Raw genomic sequence first — 22,304 nt, forward strand, 5'->3', positions numbered from 1 at the left:
AATTAAAAAATACAATGGCACCTCAACTTAATGGAATTCATTACATATCAGATTTGTACGAGAGTGGAATAATGCTGTAAGTGAGCAGGAAACAGCAAACACTTGAACAAAAGCAACCAATACTTGCCTGTCTGACCTTGTAAAGTGGCTTCTTTGTTTCCAGGGTAACTGACCCATCATGCTATGCTTTTCTCCCACAAACATTTAAGGTGTTTGTCAGCCTCATGAAACCATCAAGGTCCTGTACTTACGTCAAAATGGCTGAGCTAGTTTGTTGCAGATGTGTTTTCTTTCCCTTATAGTGTATTTTCCCTTATATGAATGAATCTCTAATCAAATACTGCCAAGTTGTCCTCTGTTCTTTACACGACGATTAAAAATTGTACTTTTATTCTATATAAAAGGAGTTAGTTTCAAATATATGTTGGGGCAAATTTTTTTACATCCCCATACAAATATTTTCTTTAAGAATAAATTTTCAACTAATAGTACTGTAGTGCTATGTCAACAATAGATAACATGTACATGCAGATGCCCTAAGTATAATGCTACATATAAATGTTACACTGTATACATAAAATAATCCATTTACACAACGAATGCATTAACGCCAATGTAACAATGATTTTAGTCCTTTTAGTTTCATGATTCCTGACTGTAACTTAATACTGTCCATTTCAGTGCTAAGTGGAGAGTTTAAGCATTAAAGAATCTATATGTTAAATATAAGAATATCAAGTGTTACAATAACGTACTGACATGTCTGACAGCATTACTTTGGTAATCGCCTCTACATCAGTTATTGCCAGAACTGCATTTTTATTCACAATATATTCATAATTTTTTTTACATTTTTTTTTTTTTAGAAGAGTTAGTGTAATACAAAATTTGAACACTATCTTTGGATTACAATTATCAGGAGAAGGTAAGCTGAAGTGTTCTGAGCTTGTTGATCGAGCAACTTTATAAAAAAAAAAAAAAAATAACATTCTTTTTAGGATGTTAGGAATCTAGTGGGAATTTTTGACGCGTCTTGTAATTTACTGCATACAGTAATGAATTCAACAGTACATGCAGGGATAAAAAACACAGTAACATTGTAACAGTAACATTTGCACTGCATATTCTGGTATCTCCACATAACCTGTCAATAGTCTGACATATCCTGCAGGCTGGTTTTTGAGTGTCACTCAAAGTGCTTGAATATTTCAAATTTGTGCCTTTCAAATGTCTTATAAGGGTGGTAATTATTGTAGTATCTAGTAACCTTTGCCAGAGTATTTGAGGCAAAGACACTTAGTGTCTCCACCCAGTATCTAATTTACAGTGATGAAGGGAGGTAGTGCACTAATCCTCTATGCTACATAGTACCACCAACACATCCTCTATAGGGATTAGTACCAGTAATTAAAAAGTAATGTAATAAAAAGCGATTGAAGCTGAAAAAAATCATAATCAGTTTAATTAAACATGTAAGTGTATGCAAGACTATATATCCTTAAAAACAATTATATAAACATGAAGTGCAGGTGTCATAGTAATACATGCTGTTATAGTGAAATTATAACAATACAAATAAAAAAACCCTGTTAAAAACATAAATGCAACTGACAACCTCCCATAGATAGTGAATACTGAGTATGGGATCCTTGAATGTGGTAATTACTGTCTGCAAATGCTGTTTTGTATTTTGTGGTAACTACCCCCTCCCCCCAATTTTATTCTATTCAGAATGAATAGCATCTTTTTATATTAATCAGCAACAGGTAAAAAATGCAATAAACATTTTTCCAAATGTGTGTCTTTGTGTGTGTGCAGGGCTTATTAAAGATACAGCAATACTGTTACTTACTGTACTTGGTATGGCATACGAAAACTTACGAAATCCTTATATCATTTGAAATGTGTCGCAAGCCACCTGAGCTTAGTCTATCACATATCACTGGTTAAACACTGGGGAAATATGTGACCACTTTATTTACCAATACTGTACACACAATTATATTAATCACATTTATTAGGGGATTGGGTTAAAATGACAAAACATGGCACAAAAGAAAGTGGGGAATAACAAGACATATTCATACAATTGCTCACAGAACTGCAATTTACATGCAATCAAAAAAGGATCTGAGAACATGTGTGTAAATATTATGCTTTTTACATTAAGAAAGACTATCATGCTGTTATAATACTGCAGTGAAAATCATTGAGTTTTCATGTAAATTTCCTCCATCCATCTGTTATATTTAAATTGCAGTGTCCATAAGCAAATGTATGATTGTCTTTCAGTCTGTGTATTCCCCTCCTATCTCGTGTTAGATATGATTATTTTAATACGTTTTAATAAAGACAGTATCCCTTAAATGTGATTGCTATAATTGTGTGCATCAGTAAAAAAGTGCAGTACATATTTACTTAGCCAATGTTTCAACCAAGGATATACAATGGTCTTAGCTGAAGCCAGTGTTTCAACCAAGGATATACAATGGCCTTAGCTGAAGTAGCTTAAGGCATGTTTTGGAAGGTGTAAGGCTGTCATAAATTCATCAATACCATACTTATATATATATATATATATATATCAATATTGTAATATATCTCTAATAAGCCTGGCACATGTACACATGGATTTGGACAAAACGCTTATCAGATTTTAAAAGTGGAGATACCAAAAAGCAGAACAAAATGGTAGCTACTTGCTGCTCAGTATAAGATCAGCATAGAAATGCACATACATGCTTACATGTAGTCCATACAGTACTTATATTTTATTATGCCTCCATGTAATATTGCAGTCATCACTGAATATTATAGCTTTTAAGATCCCCCTTAAAATTTCAGTGAAATATCACTACATAACTGAAGAGGGAAGTAAGAATGAGGCACATTTTCACTTGATTACTACACTGGTTCTGCAGTATTGTGTAGACTACAGCTTGGTCTTCATTACTAGACAGATCTTGTTTCTTGTCAGGAGGCTGGCCCCTCACACTGTCCCTAAGTTGAGGTGCCAGTGTAGAGTAACAAAAATAATAATACTGATAGTTTTTAAGCCTTAAAACTTCATGATGGTCTACATTAAACAATTTCAATACATACAAGTGATACCAACAAGACATAAAATGTGTGCAAACAATTTACATTCATCATACAGTATATCTAAATATTTAAAATCGACCCAACATACAGCATATTTCTAAGCCAAAAAATACATTTAAAGGACAGAATAACAAGAGGATTCCTAACGAAATAGAATCTTAGCAAAATGAACAATGATAAATGGTTTGAACTGAGCAATCAATAAATATATTAAACTACAATTTAGGTTATGCATCACACCTATAATACATGAAATGAGCCAGTTTCACTCTACAAATATGTTGTGCTAGGGATACAGCTGAACTGTGAGGTAAGCCTAAATTCTGAACTAAAGTTGGAAGATTTAGTAACAAAAAAGCTCTACCGTCAACCTCTTGCTCTCGTAACCGCACTGCATGATGACAAATTGCCGGCTGACTTGCCACATAGACTTCAACGTCCTTGACCGTCCACTGTAGTGGATCTGAAGTTACTGCAGCAGGTTCTAAACCAGGACTAGCGTCTGGGTACTCTGTGCGTCTCCTCTTCTGAGGTAGCTCTTCTCTGAAGCTTGCAATGCCTTCTTCAGAGCCACTGATATTTTCTTCCTCCTCTCCTTCTTCGACTTCACATTCATCATCATCTTCAATATCCTCCGAGGCATCATAAGTTGGAGCTACAAAAAAAAAAAAAAGGAACTGTAATTTATAATTTAAATTAAATTATTCAATCATTTCAACTGAATCCACAGTTGAAAATCTTTTTAGTTCTGAAACCCCCAATGACTTGACAAAAGCCAGCTCCTTTTCTTCAGCTGTTCTTGGCTGTCAATGTGTGAGAGTGTATATGTGCATCTGTGAGAGAGAGAGAGGAAAGAGACCTTTTGGGCTAGTCAGAAAAACATTTGCATGATTGCTCAAGCTCAAGTAACTAATACATTTAGGCATATTATGAAGATTTCATACAATGTAAATGTCAGTGCTGTAATGTACTTTAGAAAAATTTTGTTATTTGGAATGAATCTTACCTACTGTTAAAGTTATCCGACTACCACGTTGAAAGAGGATGGTGGGTTAGTGTGGCCAGAGAAACAATGTTCAATCAAGCAAACTAAAAGGTTTTTAATGGGAAAAACCTGAACATTCCTGCCTGTTGCGTGATCCGGTTTACTGGTCAAATATATTCAGTACTGTTGCCAGACCTTGGAACCACAGCAGGGTGTGAAGGTTTTTCTTATGTAAAACTCAATAATAATGAGACTTGTCAGAGGATCATTAAAAGTAAGGTTTTCTTATGATTTTTGACGACAGGGGAAGAAAGGATTCTATCTCAGAGTACTACAGCTGGCTCACTGTCAGAGGTAGAATCTATCTTGGGGCTCATGAGATCTTGGGCCTTGTTTTTGGCCATGGCCTCTGATTGGCTGGTACCAGGAAGTGGACAGCTCACTCACTGTCTCATTTTTACATCTGTAGCTCAAAAAACTAGCAATATTTTGTTTATATTTCTTCATTTATCTCACGTTTTGCACAAGACAGGAAAGTTTTGGTCATACCATAGGATTTGGTATTAACTGTACAATTAAATAATGATTTCCTGAAATCAATAAGATAAAACACAAAGGAATTACAAGTAAAAGTGAAGAGAGAAGCATTTAATTCTTTATACCTGTTTTTACTTATCATCGGATTTTGCATCATTCAAGTGATCAAGATAAAATAAAATGTGTGTTTTCATACAATAAATTCACCCTGAATATGCTGTTGCTTTCAGATTTTAGAGGCGTGTGATAGTCTAGGTGAGAAGTGTGCGTACATACTGTAGGCTACATGATAAATAACCATCCCACATAATGATGAGTTCATTATTGTGGCCGCTTGTCTCTCTGGCCAATAACATCAAAAGGGAAAACTGCCTATGACAAAATGATCGGGTTGTAAGGAACGCGAGACCCATTGTCAGACTTCTGGGTCCCTTTGCATGAATGAGGAAAACGTCAGTTCAAGCAAAGCAGGCTACGATGAACCTTGAAAGTCGGTGACAGTAAGGCAAATACAAGCATTGGGTTGGTCTTAATGTGGTGATCTCCTTCCTCCCCTTGCTAGAGGAGGGAGCGGGTTTGCTTCTACGAAAAATAAAGGAAATAGAACGGAAGCCCGAGCTGTACGCTTAATTTAACATATAGAGTGAACTAATCCCCAAATACAGAGCAGAGTCAAACTTTACATTAATCTATAGCATAACATACTTACTAGCCAAAGACTTTGGTTGTAAGAGCCGGTTAGCTCTGATTGGGACAAAGAGACGTTTTCTGCCTCCTCTTTTACGCCTGTATATTAGGCCTCCTCTTCCTCCTCTGTTGCTTGCAATTCTGCCGCGGCCTCTAAAATATGACGAGGGATTGGCTTGTGTCAGCATCTGTCAAATAAAGATAAAACTCAAAACCCATCTTTCATACAGACAATATAGTTGTAAATTTTAATAAACTTTCGGTGCATCATAATCTGTGATGTACAAACTTTTAAGTTACACACTGTCTGCCACAAGTGAAGTAGTCTTTCAAAACTGGGGTACCCACCTTATCTACCAAGGGCATGTGAAGTGAACAAACAATAAACTTAAATTCTTAATTTTTCCAGGATTTAGCAAGAGAATTTGCTATTATGAGATGAACTAAATCAATCACTGTATATTTTATCTAATAAATTATAGCTTCATCAAAAAATATCCATCACTGGAAATACTGAAAATAATACAAATTCTGACAGGATTTCTTCCCAATACTTATCATTCACTGTCAACTGAAACTCTGCCTCAACACAAAATAGATTTTACTGGGTTAAGAAAGGTGGCCACTAGGTGAATGTGTTTAACTTGTGTGCTCAAATCTCAGATGAGAATACAGTATTGTCCTATTCACAAAGAGATGTGGGGTCCAGAGGCTGGACTAAGACTTTCAAGAATGAAATGGTTTGGGGATGTGACACAAAGATAAGATGAAAATAAGTCAGAAAAGTAGTAGGTACATAAGCAGCAAGATAAAGAAAAGAAAATTATGACGAAATGAAACAGAATAAGACCTGGATCAGATAGGAATTCAGGCACAGTACACAAGACAGAAGAATGAAGCTCATTTTGTCTAAACATGTAAAGAGAAATAATCATACAACTTACCTGGGATGTGCACAAGAATGGACAATTTTCTCCTGTTGATTTTGTGGACCACAGATTTGGGCAGCACTGAAGCACCTGACATATCAAGCTCAAGAAATCGTTGACACCATTAGCTGTAGTAGCAACAGGAATGTTTGCAGTTGTTGTATATCTCTTGAACCTTGAAAGGTTATCAAAAGTGAGTGAGCAAGCCTGATAGTTTTACACAATGGGGAATGTACTTATAATACCACTACTCGCTGTCATAGTAATTATCTACAACACTGTCTTAATCTTAGTTTTTTTCTCATGTATCCACTTTATAAGATATACATAATTCAAGAATGATGGTAGAGTATCTGTATAAGGCAAACAGGTTTGTAATGGTACCTTTTAAAAAAAAAATAGAGCTTACTTTGCTTTGAATACCATAGGATGCCATGATGAAGGAATATTCTGAGATTCATTTACACTGCGTTCCAGTTCTCTTAACGCTCTGGTAGGAATGTAGGCAGCATTAATTGTCATCGCAAGCACTTCTCGTAGTACCAATTCAACTGAACCGGGGCCAACACTCTGAGACTGTTTGGCTATGGAAATAAAAACAGATAAAATTAACAGACTGTATAGTAAGTTGGAAATACGGTAGCTGGTCGAGATGACGGATGAAAGCATCCGGCCCTACACCGATATAAAAGATACTCTGATACTATATTCTTGTATGTACGTAGGTATATGTGAATGCGTGTTTTTGCTATAAAGCAAATTTATACCCTGTACCCCTTAAACTAAAATCCTTATAACTACCTATTTTAACAGTTCACTGCATAATTTAACAGTTCAAACAAAAAATATACCTTAAATTATCATACTAAAACAATTTAATATTTCAAACAAAAATACACCCCAAACTATCATCCCAAAACAGCCAAAGTCATCTTACATTACCCTCTAACAACTTTTACTCTCAAGTATATACACCCCTAAAATGCTTATAACAATGATTTACTAATTTTAAAATATTAAGATTACTGTAAACATGGCAAAATATCTATACCGTACAGGTTTACGTTTACGATCTCTTATCCGTAATTCTAAAAACCGAAGTATTTTCTGGAGAAAAGTAATCATTTGCAAAATTTAAACGGCAAACTATGTTTACAATAATGACTTAAATAAAGGTTGTTTTGCTTGCTGCAGCCAATGACAGTATTTTGCATGTATTATTATCATATTGTTGCTGTATAACAGAATATAAAAATTGCCATCATACGCCATTTGCATTTTATATTGTTTACATTCCCAACATCTCAGCTGATTGAAAACTACCAAGATCAATGGTGGTCTTGGTAGGTCTTGATACTACCGACAGCTTCATTGCCATTAGTTGCGGGAAGACACATAATTTGGAGATACTTTGAATCATAAATGAACAAAGTTGGGTTTAAAATGTACACATTACTTTATTGTAAAAGCAGTAAGTCTGATTTCCCCAGTTCCAGACATCACTTATGAACCACCTAGGGAGCAAAACAAGGCAGAGCAGAATGAGAGAGAAGAATTAACCTAGGCTATCAGGTAGGCTAATGAAGAAGAAGCAACACCGGAAGGCAAAAGGAAAAAACTGAGTATGCTGCTGGTGTGCCCTAATTGTCTATGTAAACTATTGGCCTTTAGCATCTTCCAATATTTCACAAAAATTTACATCCTCTCATCAAACACTCATAATCTACTACATAACAAGAAAACCCATGGGCGCTAATATAGGCTATGTGATGTCAGCAAAACCCACACAATCGCTTTTCACAAAATCTTTCGTATACAGCTTAATGTTTTCAACTCCGTTTGTTGTAGATGGCCTAACGTAAAAACCATAAAACAATTACAATACCATACGGAAATTACAAAAATCATCAAAATATAATCTGTAGCCAATCATGACCGCGTGTTATCTTGAGAACTACAAAGAAGTCGCTGTAGAGCCCAAAACAAACTGTCATCTACCATCTTGATAGCCTGTTTGTAAATAACTGGCCTCACCTCACTATTCAAGGCTCAAAACTTCTGGGTCCTGGGTGCAGGACTTAATGGCTATAAGCCATGACTGAAGGGGCCTCAATGAGACTGGCCTGCCTTGAAGGACGTCATTAACCTCACCTCCTCCTCTGATCTCTCATGGGTAACTTAAAATAAATCATGGAAAGGGCTGAGGAATGTTGGGTTTGCTCTCTAAATTGTCTTTCATAGCATCCTCCATAGGCATGGTTGATTATGTAAAAGAGACAGCATACTACCTACTGTTCCTTGTTTGGCTTATATGTTCATAGGTTAAACACACCAAGTCCTGATCTTCTAGATGATTTTGTTTGGGTTGCAGTCATGCTCCACTCCAGCCAAGAAGACCCCCTTGCATGAGACCTTTGGAGTCAGAAGATGAGCAAGGTCTACTATAAACTCCAACTTGGAACTCTTTTCCAAATGAATGTCCTATCTCTAGTGGATCACTTCCATCATTATTAACTGCACCATAATTTGCTGTTGCCAGGTTATAAGTAGCTGGAGAAGTTAAGGAACCAACAGGAAACACAATGCTTAGGTGACCAATCTACATTTTAGCTGCCTGTCCTGGGACCCTCTGAAGAGGATTACAAGTACTGCATTATTGCAATAACCCTCTTTAGCAATGACAGTGATGAAAATTGACTCTGGCTTCTGTCCCACTCTATCTGGGCAGCTCAAGAAGGATACCTCTTAGCTGCTAAGGAACTGGAGTGGAACTAGGCATTTAAGATGTACAAATCACTAACAATAAGTTCCACATATAAACACAGATGAAAAGGAGGATAAAATGATGTATAGAACTCATAAACACTAAATGGTAATAGCAATGGCAACTAATAGATAATTAAACCACTTAGCTTCACTCATTGTTATTCTATCCCAATCAAATTCACAACTAAAGTACAAAAGCAGTACTACTCTAGATTTTACTTACCCACTTTTGATTTACTGAGATAGGGGCCAGTAAAACAGCAATGGTTTATGTACAGTCTAGGACACCACATGGACAACTGATTTCCTGATGAAGATGGTGTGTCTGTTGTTCCTGGACTGTCAGCACTTTTTTCACGAGTTTCCTCCTGAAATAAAAGAATTAAATCAAATAACAAAAAATATGGAACCCACTAAAATAGTGAAATACAATAAGGCAAAAAGTTCTCCGAATTTATGAAGCTAGTAAGCAACTTACCGAAGTTGTAATTTCTGAAGTTTTTGCTTTCGGGGAGTACTTGGCCGGTAGCTGAACAGAGTAGCCATTAGTCTGACACCATCCCATTGGAAAAAGATCTTGACTTGTTGCAGGACGAATAACTGGAACAGGTTCCAATTCGGAGTCGAGCTCAATTACTACAAGATGTCCACACAGTTTGGTTACAGTGGCTATACATATCTTATCCAAGTAACTTGAATGAACACATTCCAACTTATTTCCAACAGTAAATCCAATTTCTTCACTGGATTCATGAACAGTAAACATATCTTTCCCAGTAAATAATGAACCTGTGGATCTTGCATAATCCTCAACATTAAATTCATTGTTTTTTGGCCAGTCATTTGGTGCAGATAAGGTTAAATTATGCTCCTTACAAAACCCACTTGGAAGTAATAGTGGATCGTTCATATATGTAATCCACTTCAATGCTTCACACCCTTCAGGTTTAATAGTAACTTCAAAATACTGTGGGCTAATTACTCTAGATATATGACCCACTTCCACTGTATGAGGTTTATGGGGATGTATAACTTCGAGTAACATCCCAATCACAAAATGATGAGTGTCCGGGTTGGGTAATGGCAGCAACAGGGAAACTGGAAGCTGAGAGTGTCTAGCATCATCTCGACTCATCTCCAGGAGTGCTGCCCACTCAGCCTCTCCGTATGAAGTCGACGAATTTGGATTTTTGTATCTGAAGCGGAAGAGTGAACAGAAACTTGAGAAATTTTCTACCATACTTTTACAATATATAAATAGCTAATACAAAAGAAATTAAACGAGTACATGGAACACCTTACATGTCAGTCAGTCTATCTGAGGTGACACCTTCAGAAAAAATACAGGAATGAATATATAAAAATATTAATTGACCTCCTTTTTCCTCAAGCATAAAAAGACTTTTTTTTTAGTCTTCCATTCCTGTATCAAGACTTCTTCCTCTTCTAAATATTTTTACGGTGATTAGATATGAAATATCAACAGGGATAAAGCATTCTCTTTTTTACTTTTATGATGTGTGTGATAATCACATTCAACTAAACTTGTAATGAAATACCATACAATAATTTAGACAAAGCAAAAATTATGGCAACACTACCTTCATCAATCTAGTAGTGAACTTGCTGGATTTGTTTATTTTCGTGTTTTTTATGTTTATGGTACAGGAATTGACATTTCATTAAACGATATGTACAGTACAGTACTGATACACCAGAGAGAGAGAGAGAGAGAGAGAGAGAGAGAGAGAGAGAGATTCCGTCGTCAGACAATTTGCTACTGGAAGTTTTGAGTTGCCTACGTATGCAATTATTTCCAGCCCGAGAAGAACCCCACAAGAGTTCAGAGGTCTGGTTAAACAAATGATTTATAACTAACTCATTAATGTATGCAATTCAGATTCTAAATATTTTACGGAGTTTAAATCAATACAGTATAAATGGATTCTGTAAGTGAAAAAATGTTTTATTGATATTTTGCTGAGTTATACAGAGAGAGAGAGAGAGAGAGAGAGAGAGAGAGAGAGAGAGAGAGAGAGAGAGAGAGAGAGAGAGAGAGAGAGAATTTTCTAATAAGTGTAAGGGAGATGGTGAGGACTAATCACAAAGCGACATAAACCAAGAATTTAATGCACCAAATCATTTTGTTTATCATAAATGTATTTGTATGTAATCACGAAAATACTAACATGACGTAACAAACCTAGCAGTCTGTTTAGAGGATCGTGTCCCTTCATTCTAAACTACCCACATATTTTAGATATGCTCTATTCAGTGGTACTATCCTAAAATATGTGCTGTATAGTGAATATCGTTTCAAAATCATATCACAACATAGCAAAATATAATAAAATGTATTTACATTATGTGCAGTACAGCAGATGACGCACAGTTACATTGGGCAAAATAGAACATGCATGTCTGAATTATAGGGGGATACTTAAGAGTAACAGTTGCAAGCAGGTATGTAATGTTGTAAGATGACTTTGAAATGATATTGGGGTGTTCTGGGATAATAGTTTGAAGTGTATTTTTGTTTGAACTGTTAAGTTTGGCGATAAACTGTTAAAATATGCAGTTATAAGCATGTTAGGGGTGCATATACTTAAGAGTAACTGTTGTAGAAGAGTAATGTAAGCTGACTTTGGGTGTTTTGGGATGATGCATTGTGCATTTTTGTTTGAAATGATACTCAACTGTTTTAGTATAATTTAAGGTATATTTTTGTTTGAACCATTGAATTAGGCAGTGAACTGTGCATTGCTGTACTGAAGGAAAATAATTAAAAAAACAATCTAACAGAGACAGCAATACACTTACCGCCAAGGTGTGCCTTGGTGATAAATCCAATCAAGAGGTCTTAAACGATAATGCTGATAAAACAACCACAAAACTTCGCCGGAGCAGTCTGGAGTGTCATAACGGAGCTGCAACCTACCCCCAACATTTTCCAAAACAGTCGCAACCCATCCACTAAAAGGGTCTCCATCATGTAGTACCTGAAACATACAAAATCAGTGAATGGATCATCCATCGTAGCTATCAAACTGCAAACAAGCTTTGGTAGGCCTACTAAATTACCATCAGAGCATTCCTGTATATGTTGCACAACCCTAAGACAATCCTCCCAAGCTCATTTTCTATTTTTCATCTATGGTAATCACTCTGACTTTCTCCTGTCCCAGCTCTCATAACTGGATGACACTACACTCCACAAAGTTACTGTGTCTATTTCGTGGTCTGAAACCCATATTCACTACATATTTTCCTAGACTTTCCAATGCAGTCAAGTTAACTTAATAAGTTCAATGCTTTCAAGGATAACTTCCTTTCTGTTTGTTTAGCAAACACTCCTTCAAGATTCAGAAAATATATTTCCATAATAAAATTAAGTTTCATATATACTTACCAAGTAATTACATAGCTAAGGTTTCTACTCGCACAGCAGCCTTTTTTAAAAATTTGCAGTAGTGCCTCTACTGTTTTTTGTGTAGGTGACATGACCACCCACTTTCGGAGCACTCGGGGAAACAACCAGCCAGTTAGTTCAATTGTGTTTGTGCCCTTATGCCCATAAGAGGGAAGGAGGGTGGGCTCCAGTTCTGTAATTAGTTGGTAAGTATATATGAAACTTAATTTTATTATGAAAAAATATCATTTTCATATAAGTAATTACATACCTGAACCCCACATTGAATGGAGGTGGAATCCCACATTGAATGGAGGTGGGTTACATGGACATATTCTACTCCAAAACATTAAAGCATGGTACAGTAATGACTTTGAAATAGAAAATTTGGCCAGCATTCATACAATGCTTGTTGATTCCTTACCTGGTGAGAGAGCTATTGCAGGTGAATACTGCCTCTGGCTGGTGCTCATCTTAACCTGTAGTGTGGCGGTTGAGCCATGGGTCATCTCTACTTCAGTGGAAGCTTTGCAGCGGAGGATAGGCCTGATGGCTAGCAAAGTATATACAAGTGCCCTTGCCCTGGGCGCAGTACCAAATTAAAAACAACCAGACAACACTATCACCTACTCTGAAAATACCACAACCCATCCACTCAGACTAGTGGGCACTCCAGGTACACTGTACTGTACCCCCAGGCTACCCAACAACTTGAAACCCTACACCAAGGTGAAAGGATAGTAGGAGAAAAGAGTACTTCCTATGAATCATCCCCCCGAATACCATGCCAGCCACCGACAGCCCCAAGGTACTGCAATTATCAAACACAGTTTCCACCTCCTTTAAACAGTGTGATGCAAAAATAGTCTCACACTTCCAGTAGGTCGACTGGAGAATGGAAGAAAGGGACATATTGTACCTGAAAGCTAAAGAAGTAGCTACTGCCCTGAAGTCATGAGCTTTCACTTTAAAAGTAGGCAAAATGTCCTCCTGAATCCATGAATGTACCTCAGAAATTAAGTCCCTCAGGAAGAACAACAATGCATTGTTTGTTAGTAAGAGGTCACGACGGGTTATTAACTGAACACCAAAGGTTACTGAATGGACCTCTGATCTTTTCAGTCCTCCTCAGGTAATACCTCAGAGTACTGACATGACAAAGTACAATAATCTTTCTTCTTTCTCGGAGCCAAGGATGCCCATTAAATTCTTTATGTAAAAGAATGAGGCCAAGGCTTGGATGGGTCCCCGTCCTTGGTTAAAAATCCTAGGGTAAAGGAGCAAATTGCATCTCCTCGGTAAAACCTACCCTTTTATTGATGGCTTGAATCTCACCAATATGTTAGTGGTAGCTGCAGCAATGAGGAATACTGTATTGTCTTATGAGTATTCTTCAGAGAAGCAGAATGAAGGGATTCAAAGGTATGACCTGTTAGCCACTTCAATACTACGTCCAGGTTCCAAGAGACTAGATCGTCCTTCCTCTTCTTGGACATATCAAAAGACTTAATGAGGTCGTTAAGATCTGAGCTTGACGAAAGATCCAGGCCTCTATGTTTAAAAACTGAGGTAAGCATAGCTCGATACCCCTTGATGGTGGAAGAAGACAAATGTCTAGAGCTCCTCAGATATTGGAGGAAATCAGCAATCTTGAGTTATAGATGTCTCAAAAGGACATATTATGGTTGGTGCACCATCGACGGAAGACTGCCACTTAGCCTGGTAGACGAGGTTAGAAGAGTTACACCTGCATCATGCAATAGCCTCTGCAGCTCCCCTTGAAAAACCTTTTGCCCTGACAAACTTGCAGACAGTCTGAAGCCTGTCAGAGCAAGAGTGAACAGCCTTTGGTGGTGTCTCCTGAAGTGGGACTGTTTGAGTAGATGCAGTTTTTGGGGAAGTCTTGGGAAATCCACCAATAACCATAGAAGGTCCAGGAACCACTCCTTCAGGGGCCAAAACATTGTGATGAGTTTGAAATTTGTTTATCACCTCCCTGACCATGCTGAAAGGTGGAAGGTGTAAAGATCCAGACTGGAACAGTCTCGCAACATGCTGTCTGTTGCCCATGCAAGAGGATACAGGGCTGGAGAGCAAAAGAGAGGAAGACGATGGTTTCTGGAGGTGGCAAACAGGTCTAACGTTGGTCTGCCCCATAGTTCCAAAGATCCAGATAGACCAGGGCATCCAGAGTCCATTCGGTGAGAAGGACCTGCTTCTGACAGCTCAGCTTGTCCGCCAAGACGTTTAATTTCTCCTGGATAAACCAGGTGACCAGTGTCACTTGATTTTGATCCATCCACAAGAGTAGATCTCTTACTGCCTGGTAGAGAGAGGAGTGAGTACCGCCTTGTTTCTGGATATAGGATAAGGCCATGGTATTGTCTGCGTGCGCTACTACTGTCTTGATGCGGATCAAGTTCGAGAAATACTGAAGGCCTAGATGGACCGCCTTCAGTTCTCTGACATTTATATGTAGACTTTGTTGCTCTGGGGTCCACATACTGGATGCCGCTCATCCATTGCTGAGTCAAGCAGGATGGGAGGGCTATTAAGCTGTGGACCATCTGACGGCAGCTGGAAATTCTCTTGGGGGATAAAAAAGCCTGCAAAGTCAGAGAGTTGAGATTAATCTCGAAATAGAAAATCTCTTGCAATAGGGTCAACTGGGACTTCTGGAAATTGATGGGAAGACCCAGTTCCTGGGTGAGGAGAAGAATCTTGTGTGTCCTTCATACTCTTTTCCTTTGACGGGATTGAAGCAGCCAGTCATATAGATATAGACTGACGTTTATCCCTATTAGATAGAGCCATTTTGTGAGAGGAGCAAGGACTCGAGAGAACACCTGAGGGGCCACAGAAAGGCCGAAGCAAAGCACCCGAAACTGAAATACTTTGTTCTGAAAGATGAACCTCAGATACTTCCTGGAGTCTGGATGGATCAGGATGTGGAAGTAAGCATCCTGCATATCCAAGGTTATCACCCAGTCACCCTGGTGAATGGATGAGAGGACTGAATGGTTAGTCTCCATCCTAAATTTCGTCTTCCGGACAAAACAATTGAAGGCACTTACATCTAGGATTGGCCTCCAGCCCCCCAAAAGCTTTCGGAACCACAAAGAGACAGTTGAAGAAGCCCTCTGTGTTGGTGTTCTCGACTACTCTATGCCCTCTTTTGGATGAGGGAGGATACCTCCTCCAAAAGGGCCGAATGTCTCTCTGAGCCTTTCGAGTCAGCCGACAATGTGATGGGAGAGGTGACTAAGGGGGGGGGGGAGGCTCTCCAGGAACGGGATGACATAGCCCTCCTTTAGAACCTTGATGACCCATGGCTCTGCTCCTCTGATCATCAATTTCTCCCAAAACTGTAGAAGTCTGGCTCCTACTGGTGTATGAAGGACTTCCATCTCACTTTTGAAGCACTGTCTTGGCTGGGCCCTTCTTGATGGACTTGGTCATGAAACGGACAAAGGGGCTGGCCCTAGACCGCGATCTGGGCCTACTTCCACAAAAGGGCTGCTGCTGGAGTGGAGAGGACGTCTTAGGAGCAAAAGAAGTCGAATCATTGGGACACTTGGATGATTGTGGCACCAAATCCTGTGGGAACTTCTTTTGCAAGTCAGATTCAATCTGTCTAACCGTGCCCTGAGGGAAGAGGTGGTGATGGTCCAAAGGTGAAAACAACAGGGCCAAATTCTGTGTCTGAGTGACTCCTTTAGTGGTAAAGGGGCACCAGCTCTCTCTTCTTCAAGACACCTAGAGAAAAAAGAGAGGCAAGCTCTAGAGAGCCATCCCTAACGGTCTTGTCTGAGCAGGACAGGACTCCCAGCCAGTCCGAGGCAATATCTGACAAAAACTTAATAGCCTTAAATCTTCTTGGCCAGTGGCCCTACTATCCAATGCTAGCACACTATGGGGGACTTGGGACGATTATCATAAATTCAGTCAAACCTTTAACGGATTCTAAAATAAGGCTTACATCCTCTTCTAGTTTCTCGATACGTTTTTTCTGAACCAAAAGGGGAGCAGAAGGCAGAGCTAAAGAGGAAGTCTCAGTACCGGCTATACTATTAGGTCTAGCAGGGGAAAAAGCCATAGAATGAGTAGGGCTAACTACTGACAAAGGCTCACCAGGAAGGAGAGAAAAGACAGGTTTATGACCTGACCTAACTAATTGTTTCCAGCAATCTAACTAATTGCTTCTGCAATCTATCTACTTCCCTTCTTTTCCTATACCTGACCATTTTAAGCATAAGGTCCTTAGGCCAATCCTACATTCCTCCCATCTTATTTCTAGATCACACTCTGTACCCCTGCAGCTGGTACAAACAGTATGTTGATCTACCTCAAACTGTGGCATCCTGATTACACAGTAATCATTCCCACATCACCTGATGTTATTGTTTTGCTTCCAGTGGAAGACATCCTAGGAAGATTAAAATTACAGTACTGTGGCAAGAGCAAACATCCAAATTTTACAAAATACCAACAATCACCTACACCAGTGGCAGGAAGAATTCTGACTATAGCTAAAACATTCAAACACACCTGGTGGAGAACAGGTGAACTAGACAGTCTTCCGGGTCAGCCAAGCAATCTTCTGTTTGAATGCCATCTCGCCTTTTGGCACAGAGATATAAGCTAACTTTACCAGTAGGTAAGATTCATCCCAATTAAAGAACAATTATGAAAATAAATGAGGAAAACAGGTTAGAATTAATTTTGAAAATAATTAAATATCTAATAATCTTATTGTCTTTCAAAACAATTAAATTTATGACAAAGATTTTCCATCAAGATGGAGTCTCCATCATTGATCACTAAACTTAGATCACTGCAACAACACACATTCAACTGATATAAAATATACTGATGAGTTAGGGAGGTGTGCCCAACTTGAAAACAATGTCATTCCTCCTCTCTGCTTGGAAGGAGGTTGACCAATAACTTATGTGGCTTCTTGTGCTTTTCATTAACTCAAAAAGGAAGAAATTACCATAATATTCCTTAATAAATAGGATACATATTCAACCAAAACAAATGCTATGCATGAATATATATCATTAAACAATTCGCTTTTAATTCATGTCAAGTAAAATGCTATATGTAGAAGATATTCCTAACACTGTGTAACTTGGTTAAAGGATATCTCCAACAATGTCCAACTTGACAAGTAAGCATGCTACAGTGATAAAACGATGGTGTCTTAAACTAACACAGACAGATAACATGATCCATTCATCTGCTGTAATATTTCAACACACAAAGCTAACTAGGAATTGTAACACAATAAGCACACCACTTTTACCACTACTTTTACCAAGTGTCAAATTGAAGAAATATGTAAAAAATATATTAGAGCTATCACACAATCATACTGTATGAAAACTGCAAAATTCTCACTTGACACAAAGACATACAGACTTCTTCTGCCTACTGATAACTCAAATTCTGCACTAACATATCACAACCTAACAAACAGTACAACTAAAGTAAAATACGATGCTAGTATAGATGGTCACAAAGTTGGTTACATTTCCAAATAAAAGTTACACACCTCCACTTTCATTCCCTGTTTAATGCGATCTATAGCAGTATAACCTTCCCCTTCCAAAGCTTCTTCAGGCACAGAATGGCATGTTAAAAGGGCTTCCTCTACTGCTTTCTTGGCTTCTGCTACTGACGATTCTTCTTTTAAACTGTTAAACAGTTCTTGGGAAGGTGCTAAAGGAATACTACGCTGGCTGCTCCATCCAACTGGCTGAAGGTTACCAGATGATATTTCTTTCCAAACTTCTAAGCTGACAGAGCTCTGAGCTACATACCGTAACCTGTGAAAAATCCATGATGAGAAAGCTAGCTCAAACTGGAAGTTAATACATCTGTTAACACTTTAAAATGTTGTATAATCTGACAGACTTTGCCTCTGACTGGGATAACGCCTTCAGCACAGAATTTAGTGGTATATCAACTTTTCTATGCACATGAAACCAATATTTGGTTTTTCAAATTGTTTCTTAAATACCCCTAGCGTTAAAATTGGTAGAGAAGATACTGTTGGCAGTTTTTAAACCTTAAAAATGACAATTGGTAAAAAACACAATTCAACTTTTTTATACATACCCATTACTTTTTTGCATAGCCTATTTGTGTGTCAGTAACCAAATCCAGATACTTTTCAAGAAAGCATTACCACTATTAGCTCCCAAGAACAATGCAGAGGCCTGGAAAAGATAACTGGCCAATCCATTTAGTCGTCTGAAAGCGGGGCTGGGAAGAGAGAACTTGGTGTCGGTGTCAAAAAGAAATCACTTAGTTTTACATAGACTGAACAGTTTCTTGGTTGGGAAAAACAATCCCAGATTTGAGGAATATCTTCATCCCAAAAGCCCAAAGGACTAACAAGGGGTCAAGAGATGAACAGGGACAATCAGTAAAATTGGTGATTGTTATTTAAGTAGAATGTCCATCAAAAATTATATGTGCTCTTACTTCGTTCCTTCAGGTGTAGCAGTGAATGACGACAGGAAAGCCAAGAAAAAGAAGAAAAAAGTTACGATGGTGAAAATGATTTGCTTGATACACAATTTTTCCCTGGGCAGGAATGCCATACTGCTGCAACAGCAGGTCAAATATATAAGACATCAAGGGATTTATGGCTGACAACCCTTAACTGAAACTTTGCAAAAGTAGACTGGCATCTCCACAAGCCACGATCCAAAACCTTAACAAATTTTGAAGTTGTGCTTAAAAAGTAATAAGGTTGACAAAACTCTCATCTCATGATCCTTTATTTTTACCCTAGAAGCTATATCAACCAAAACAACCTGGCAGGCATTTAACAACTTACTTTAATCCAAATGGTAAGGTACTTTTATGAAACTGGTTTCTCTATTATGCTATCGCATACGTGACATTTCACCTCTTACAATTTTTATTTCTTTACTGGTAGTCTATGATCGCTCTAACAGGACAAAGTAGAAGACCCCTATCATCACTATTAACAGGAGACAAAAAGGACAGAAATTGATGAATCAGGTTTACCTCAAACACAGAAGGGCGAGTCTTAGTGATGAAATATGGAACAAGAGAAAGAAAAACCTCTGACCAATCCTTTCTATATGTGACCCTGCTTCAAACTGCATGAACTTCTTCACTGACTGGAAGCTGTGACAAAAGGAAGAAAAGTGCTGCTTTTTGAATGAAAAACCATGCCCTTTAGGGTAGAAACGTAAAACTCTGCATAAGTTTACTTTACCCCCCAAATGAACATTTCTGGCTATGGACCCAAATTAGTAATTCCTCCTGATGGCTGCAGGATGTCATCTTTATCACTGGTTCACCCATATTTTCATGCAAGCTACACTTTTGGATTGTCTTTCAGCACTCAAATACATTCTGACCTGTCAAGTAATGGGCTTTCATATCCTCTCATGTTAACAGAAATAGGTCCAAGAAAAAAAAAATGTAAAAATATATCTCAGGGAAGCCATTTTCAAAATGGCTGGCAGAAGAACAAATTCATCTAGAAGGCATTCTAAAAATGACAGAGCTTTGGTCTTAGTGTCTAAACATATGTTTTTGGCTATGAGAAATACTCTGAACCTAAAATAGTTTGCCTGTGGTAGTCAGACATCTTGTAATTCAGAGTCGTTCCCAAAAATTTCCGGATATTTAGTGGCAACTTGGTTCTTGGTCGCCTAGATGGAAGTGTCCAAAACAAAAAAACAGTCTATGCTTTGCCAACAGCATATACAAATGTGCCTCCAGCAGTCTTGACAAAGAAGGACCCCTTTGTGCCTTCAATACATGGACCTGTAAGACCCGAAGTAGCTCAGTTGACTGATGTGTTAGCTGGATAGTATAGATGGCTTGAGCACATGAAACAGCTTCTTGGTAAACCAGAACTTTCAATAGATGACTTCCCCTCATGGGCTGCATTTCATGCCTCTCTCTGCCCAACTTTGAAAGACCCACAGACAACCATTGCTCTCTTGCCCCTGTTCATAGATAGTGCCCACTCCATCCCAATGATTAAGCATTAGTGAATGTTGTCAAAGCTGCCATTCAACATCTCAACCCTAGCCACGTGCCAGTACTTGTCATGGATCAACCACTTTTTGCTACTGCCAAAGCTATTCGGTGGAACCTGCCTGACACTCACAGAGAAGATAAATTCTTTGTAATGCTGGGTGGATTGCATGTAGAAATGGCAACATTCAGGTCCTAGGTGACTGGTTGGAGGGCAGTGGCTGGACCACAGCCATTCACAAACCAGGTGTTATGACCCATGGAGTGGCTGATTTACTTCTAAAAGTCACACATGTTACAAGAGCAAGGCATGCTCATGAGGTGACAGCAGTGGCACTGTTTATCCATAAACACCAGGCCTATGAAATGTACAAAGACACATTACTGACAGAAGAAGAAGAGCCTCTCAATTTCCATGCATGGAGTGGACAGATGGCAGCTGATCAACCTCAACTTCAATACTGGGATACATTTCTTGAGCTTGAACTTTGTACACTAAAACTTGTGAGAATGATTCGAGAGGCAAACTTTGAAGGGTATGTGGAATCACTTGTGCTTCTGTTGCCATGGATATTTGGCCTAGATCATGTGAATTATGCAAGATGGCTATCAGTTCACGCTGTTCTATGTTCCCTGCAACAGCAACAACCAGCAATCTATCTGGAGTTCTGAAGTCAGCAAGGCCTTTCTCAGCCATGGCTCTTGATCAGGCAAATGGGCAAGTCAATTCACTGGTTAAAGGATACGGTGGAGCAATGGGGTTAACTGAAAACCCATCAGCACTTAGACGATGGATGTTTGCAGGACCAGAGGTAGGTACAGTACCATGTTATGTATGTGTATTGATAATAATTATGAATACAGTTATGTATATTATATCATACATGTTTATTAATTTATCACCTATAGATTGATAACAAAAATATGTTTTGAAACATTCTAAAATCAATTTAATTATCCACCACAGATATCAAGGATGGTAGAGGAATCTGAAGAGACAACTGAAAGCAAGGTGTCTAAAGAGAAACATCACGAACAAACTCAGAGAGTACTGCAAGTCTCTTTTGCCAGAAAAGTCTCAGCACTGGTTAGTGCAATATATGAGATGGGAAATCCTTTCAAGGAGGACAGCGGGGATCTTCTTACCTTGGACACCAAAGATATAACTGACCATGATGTTGTTGAGATAATCAGAAGTGCTCACCAAAAAGGTCAAGAACAATATGGTCTCTATGTCAAGGAGAGATCTGTTGAGAGATCCAAACCCATAACTGAGCCCATTCAAGAAATAAAAGCCAAAGCAAAAGTCACAGGTGGCAACACTGAAAGATGACTGCGCCCTATTCTTGGGGTTACATATAGCTCGTCAGTCCCAAGAAGGCAAGCTTGAGGACTTTTTCAAGCATGAGAATCACCCATATCCTCCTTCATTGTGTAAACAAGGTGAAATTAGATCAGGGAACAAGGCTAATCTTTTATCTGTACTTGAGGCACAAGTGGAACCCCCAACAACAGCCCCAAACGTGAGTGCACTGGCGATTGATGCAGCTGTGATAGTTCAGACGCTATCACCAAAAACCTCCCAAGACTACAATGACAGTGTGTTTGTGCCACATATAACAAACCATCTGGAACATGTGAACAAACTGGATATAGTGTGGGACCCTATGCACCGGACAGCTTGAAGGCTGCCATCAGAGAAAGAAGAGGCAAAGGTGTACATAGAAGGATCACTCTGAGATCTCCTGTGACAAGCAACTGGCAAAGTTTCCTAAGAAGTTGATTGACGAGAACAAAACTGAGCTACTCCATCTGCTCGCAGAACAAGTCACTTCCATAGTAGTGGAAGATAAGATCA

At 38.5% G+C, this 22,304-nt stretch overlaps 1 protein-coding gene across 4 annotated transcripts in view; it reads right to left on the minus strand.

Moving 5' to 3' along the window:
- Positions 1-1,418: 1,418 nt before the first annotated feature.
- The window catches only part of LOC136827793 (scm-like with four MBT domains protein 2), a 38,315-nt gene continuing 17,429 nt past the window's right edge, over positions 1,419-22,304 (minus strand). For all 4 annotated transcript variants that reach the window (XM_067085256.1, XM_067085261.1, XM_067085269.1 and 1 more), the window contains exons 5-12: positions 17,973-18,246; positions 11,827-12,005; positions 9,485-10,202; positions 9,230-9,374; positions 6,650-6,824; positions 6,256-6,415; positions 5,334-5,499; positions 1,419-3,757 (exon numbers count right to left, since the gene is read on the minus strand). In XM_067085256.1, coding sequence (XP_066941357.1) covers positions 3,330-3,757; positions 5,334-5,499; positions 6,256-6,415; positions 6,650-6,824; positions 9,230-9,374; positions 9,485-10,202; positions 11,827-12,005; positions 17,973-18,246 — 2,245 coding nt within the window. In that variant the 3' untranslated portion in view covers positions 1,419-3,329. The remainder of the gene's footprint in view (positions 3,758-5,333; positions 5,500-6,255; positions 6,416-6,649; positions 6,825-9,229; positions 9,375-9,484; positions 10,203-11,826; positions 12,006-17,972; positions 18,247-22,304) is intronic.

This window comes from Macrobrachium rosenbergii, chromosome 3 (assembly GCF_040412425.1).
Source record: "Macrobrachium rosenbergii isolate ZJJX-2024 chromosome 3, ASM4041242v1, whole genome shotgun sequence".
In the NCBI taxonomy this organism is placed as follows: Eukaryota; Metazoa; Arthropoda; class Malacostraca; order Decapoda; family Palaemonidae; genus Macrobrachium; species Macrobrachium rosenbergii.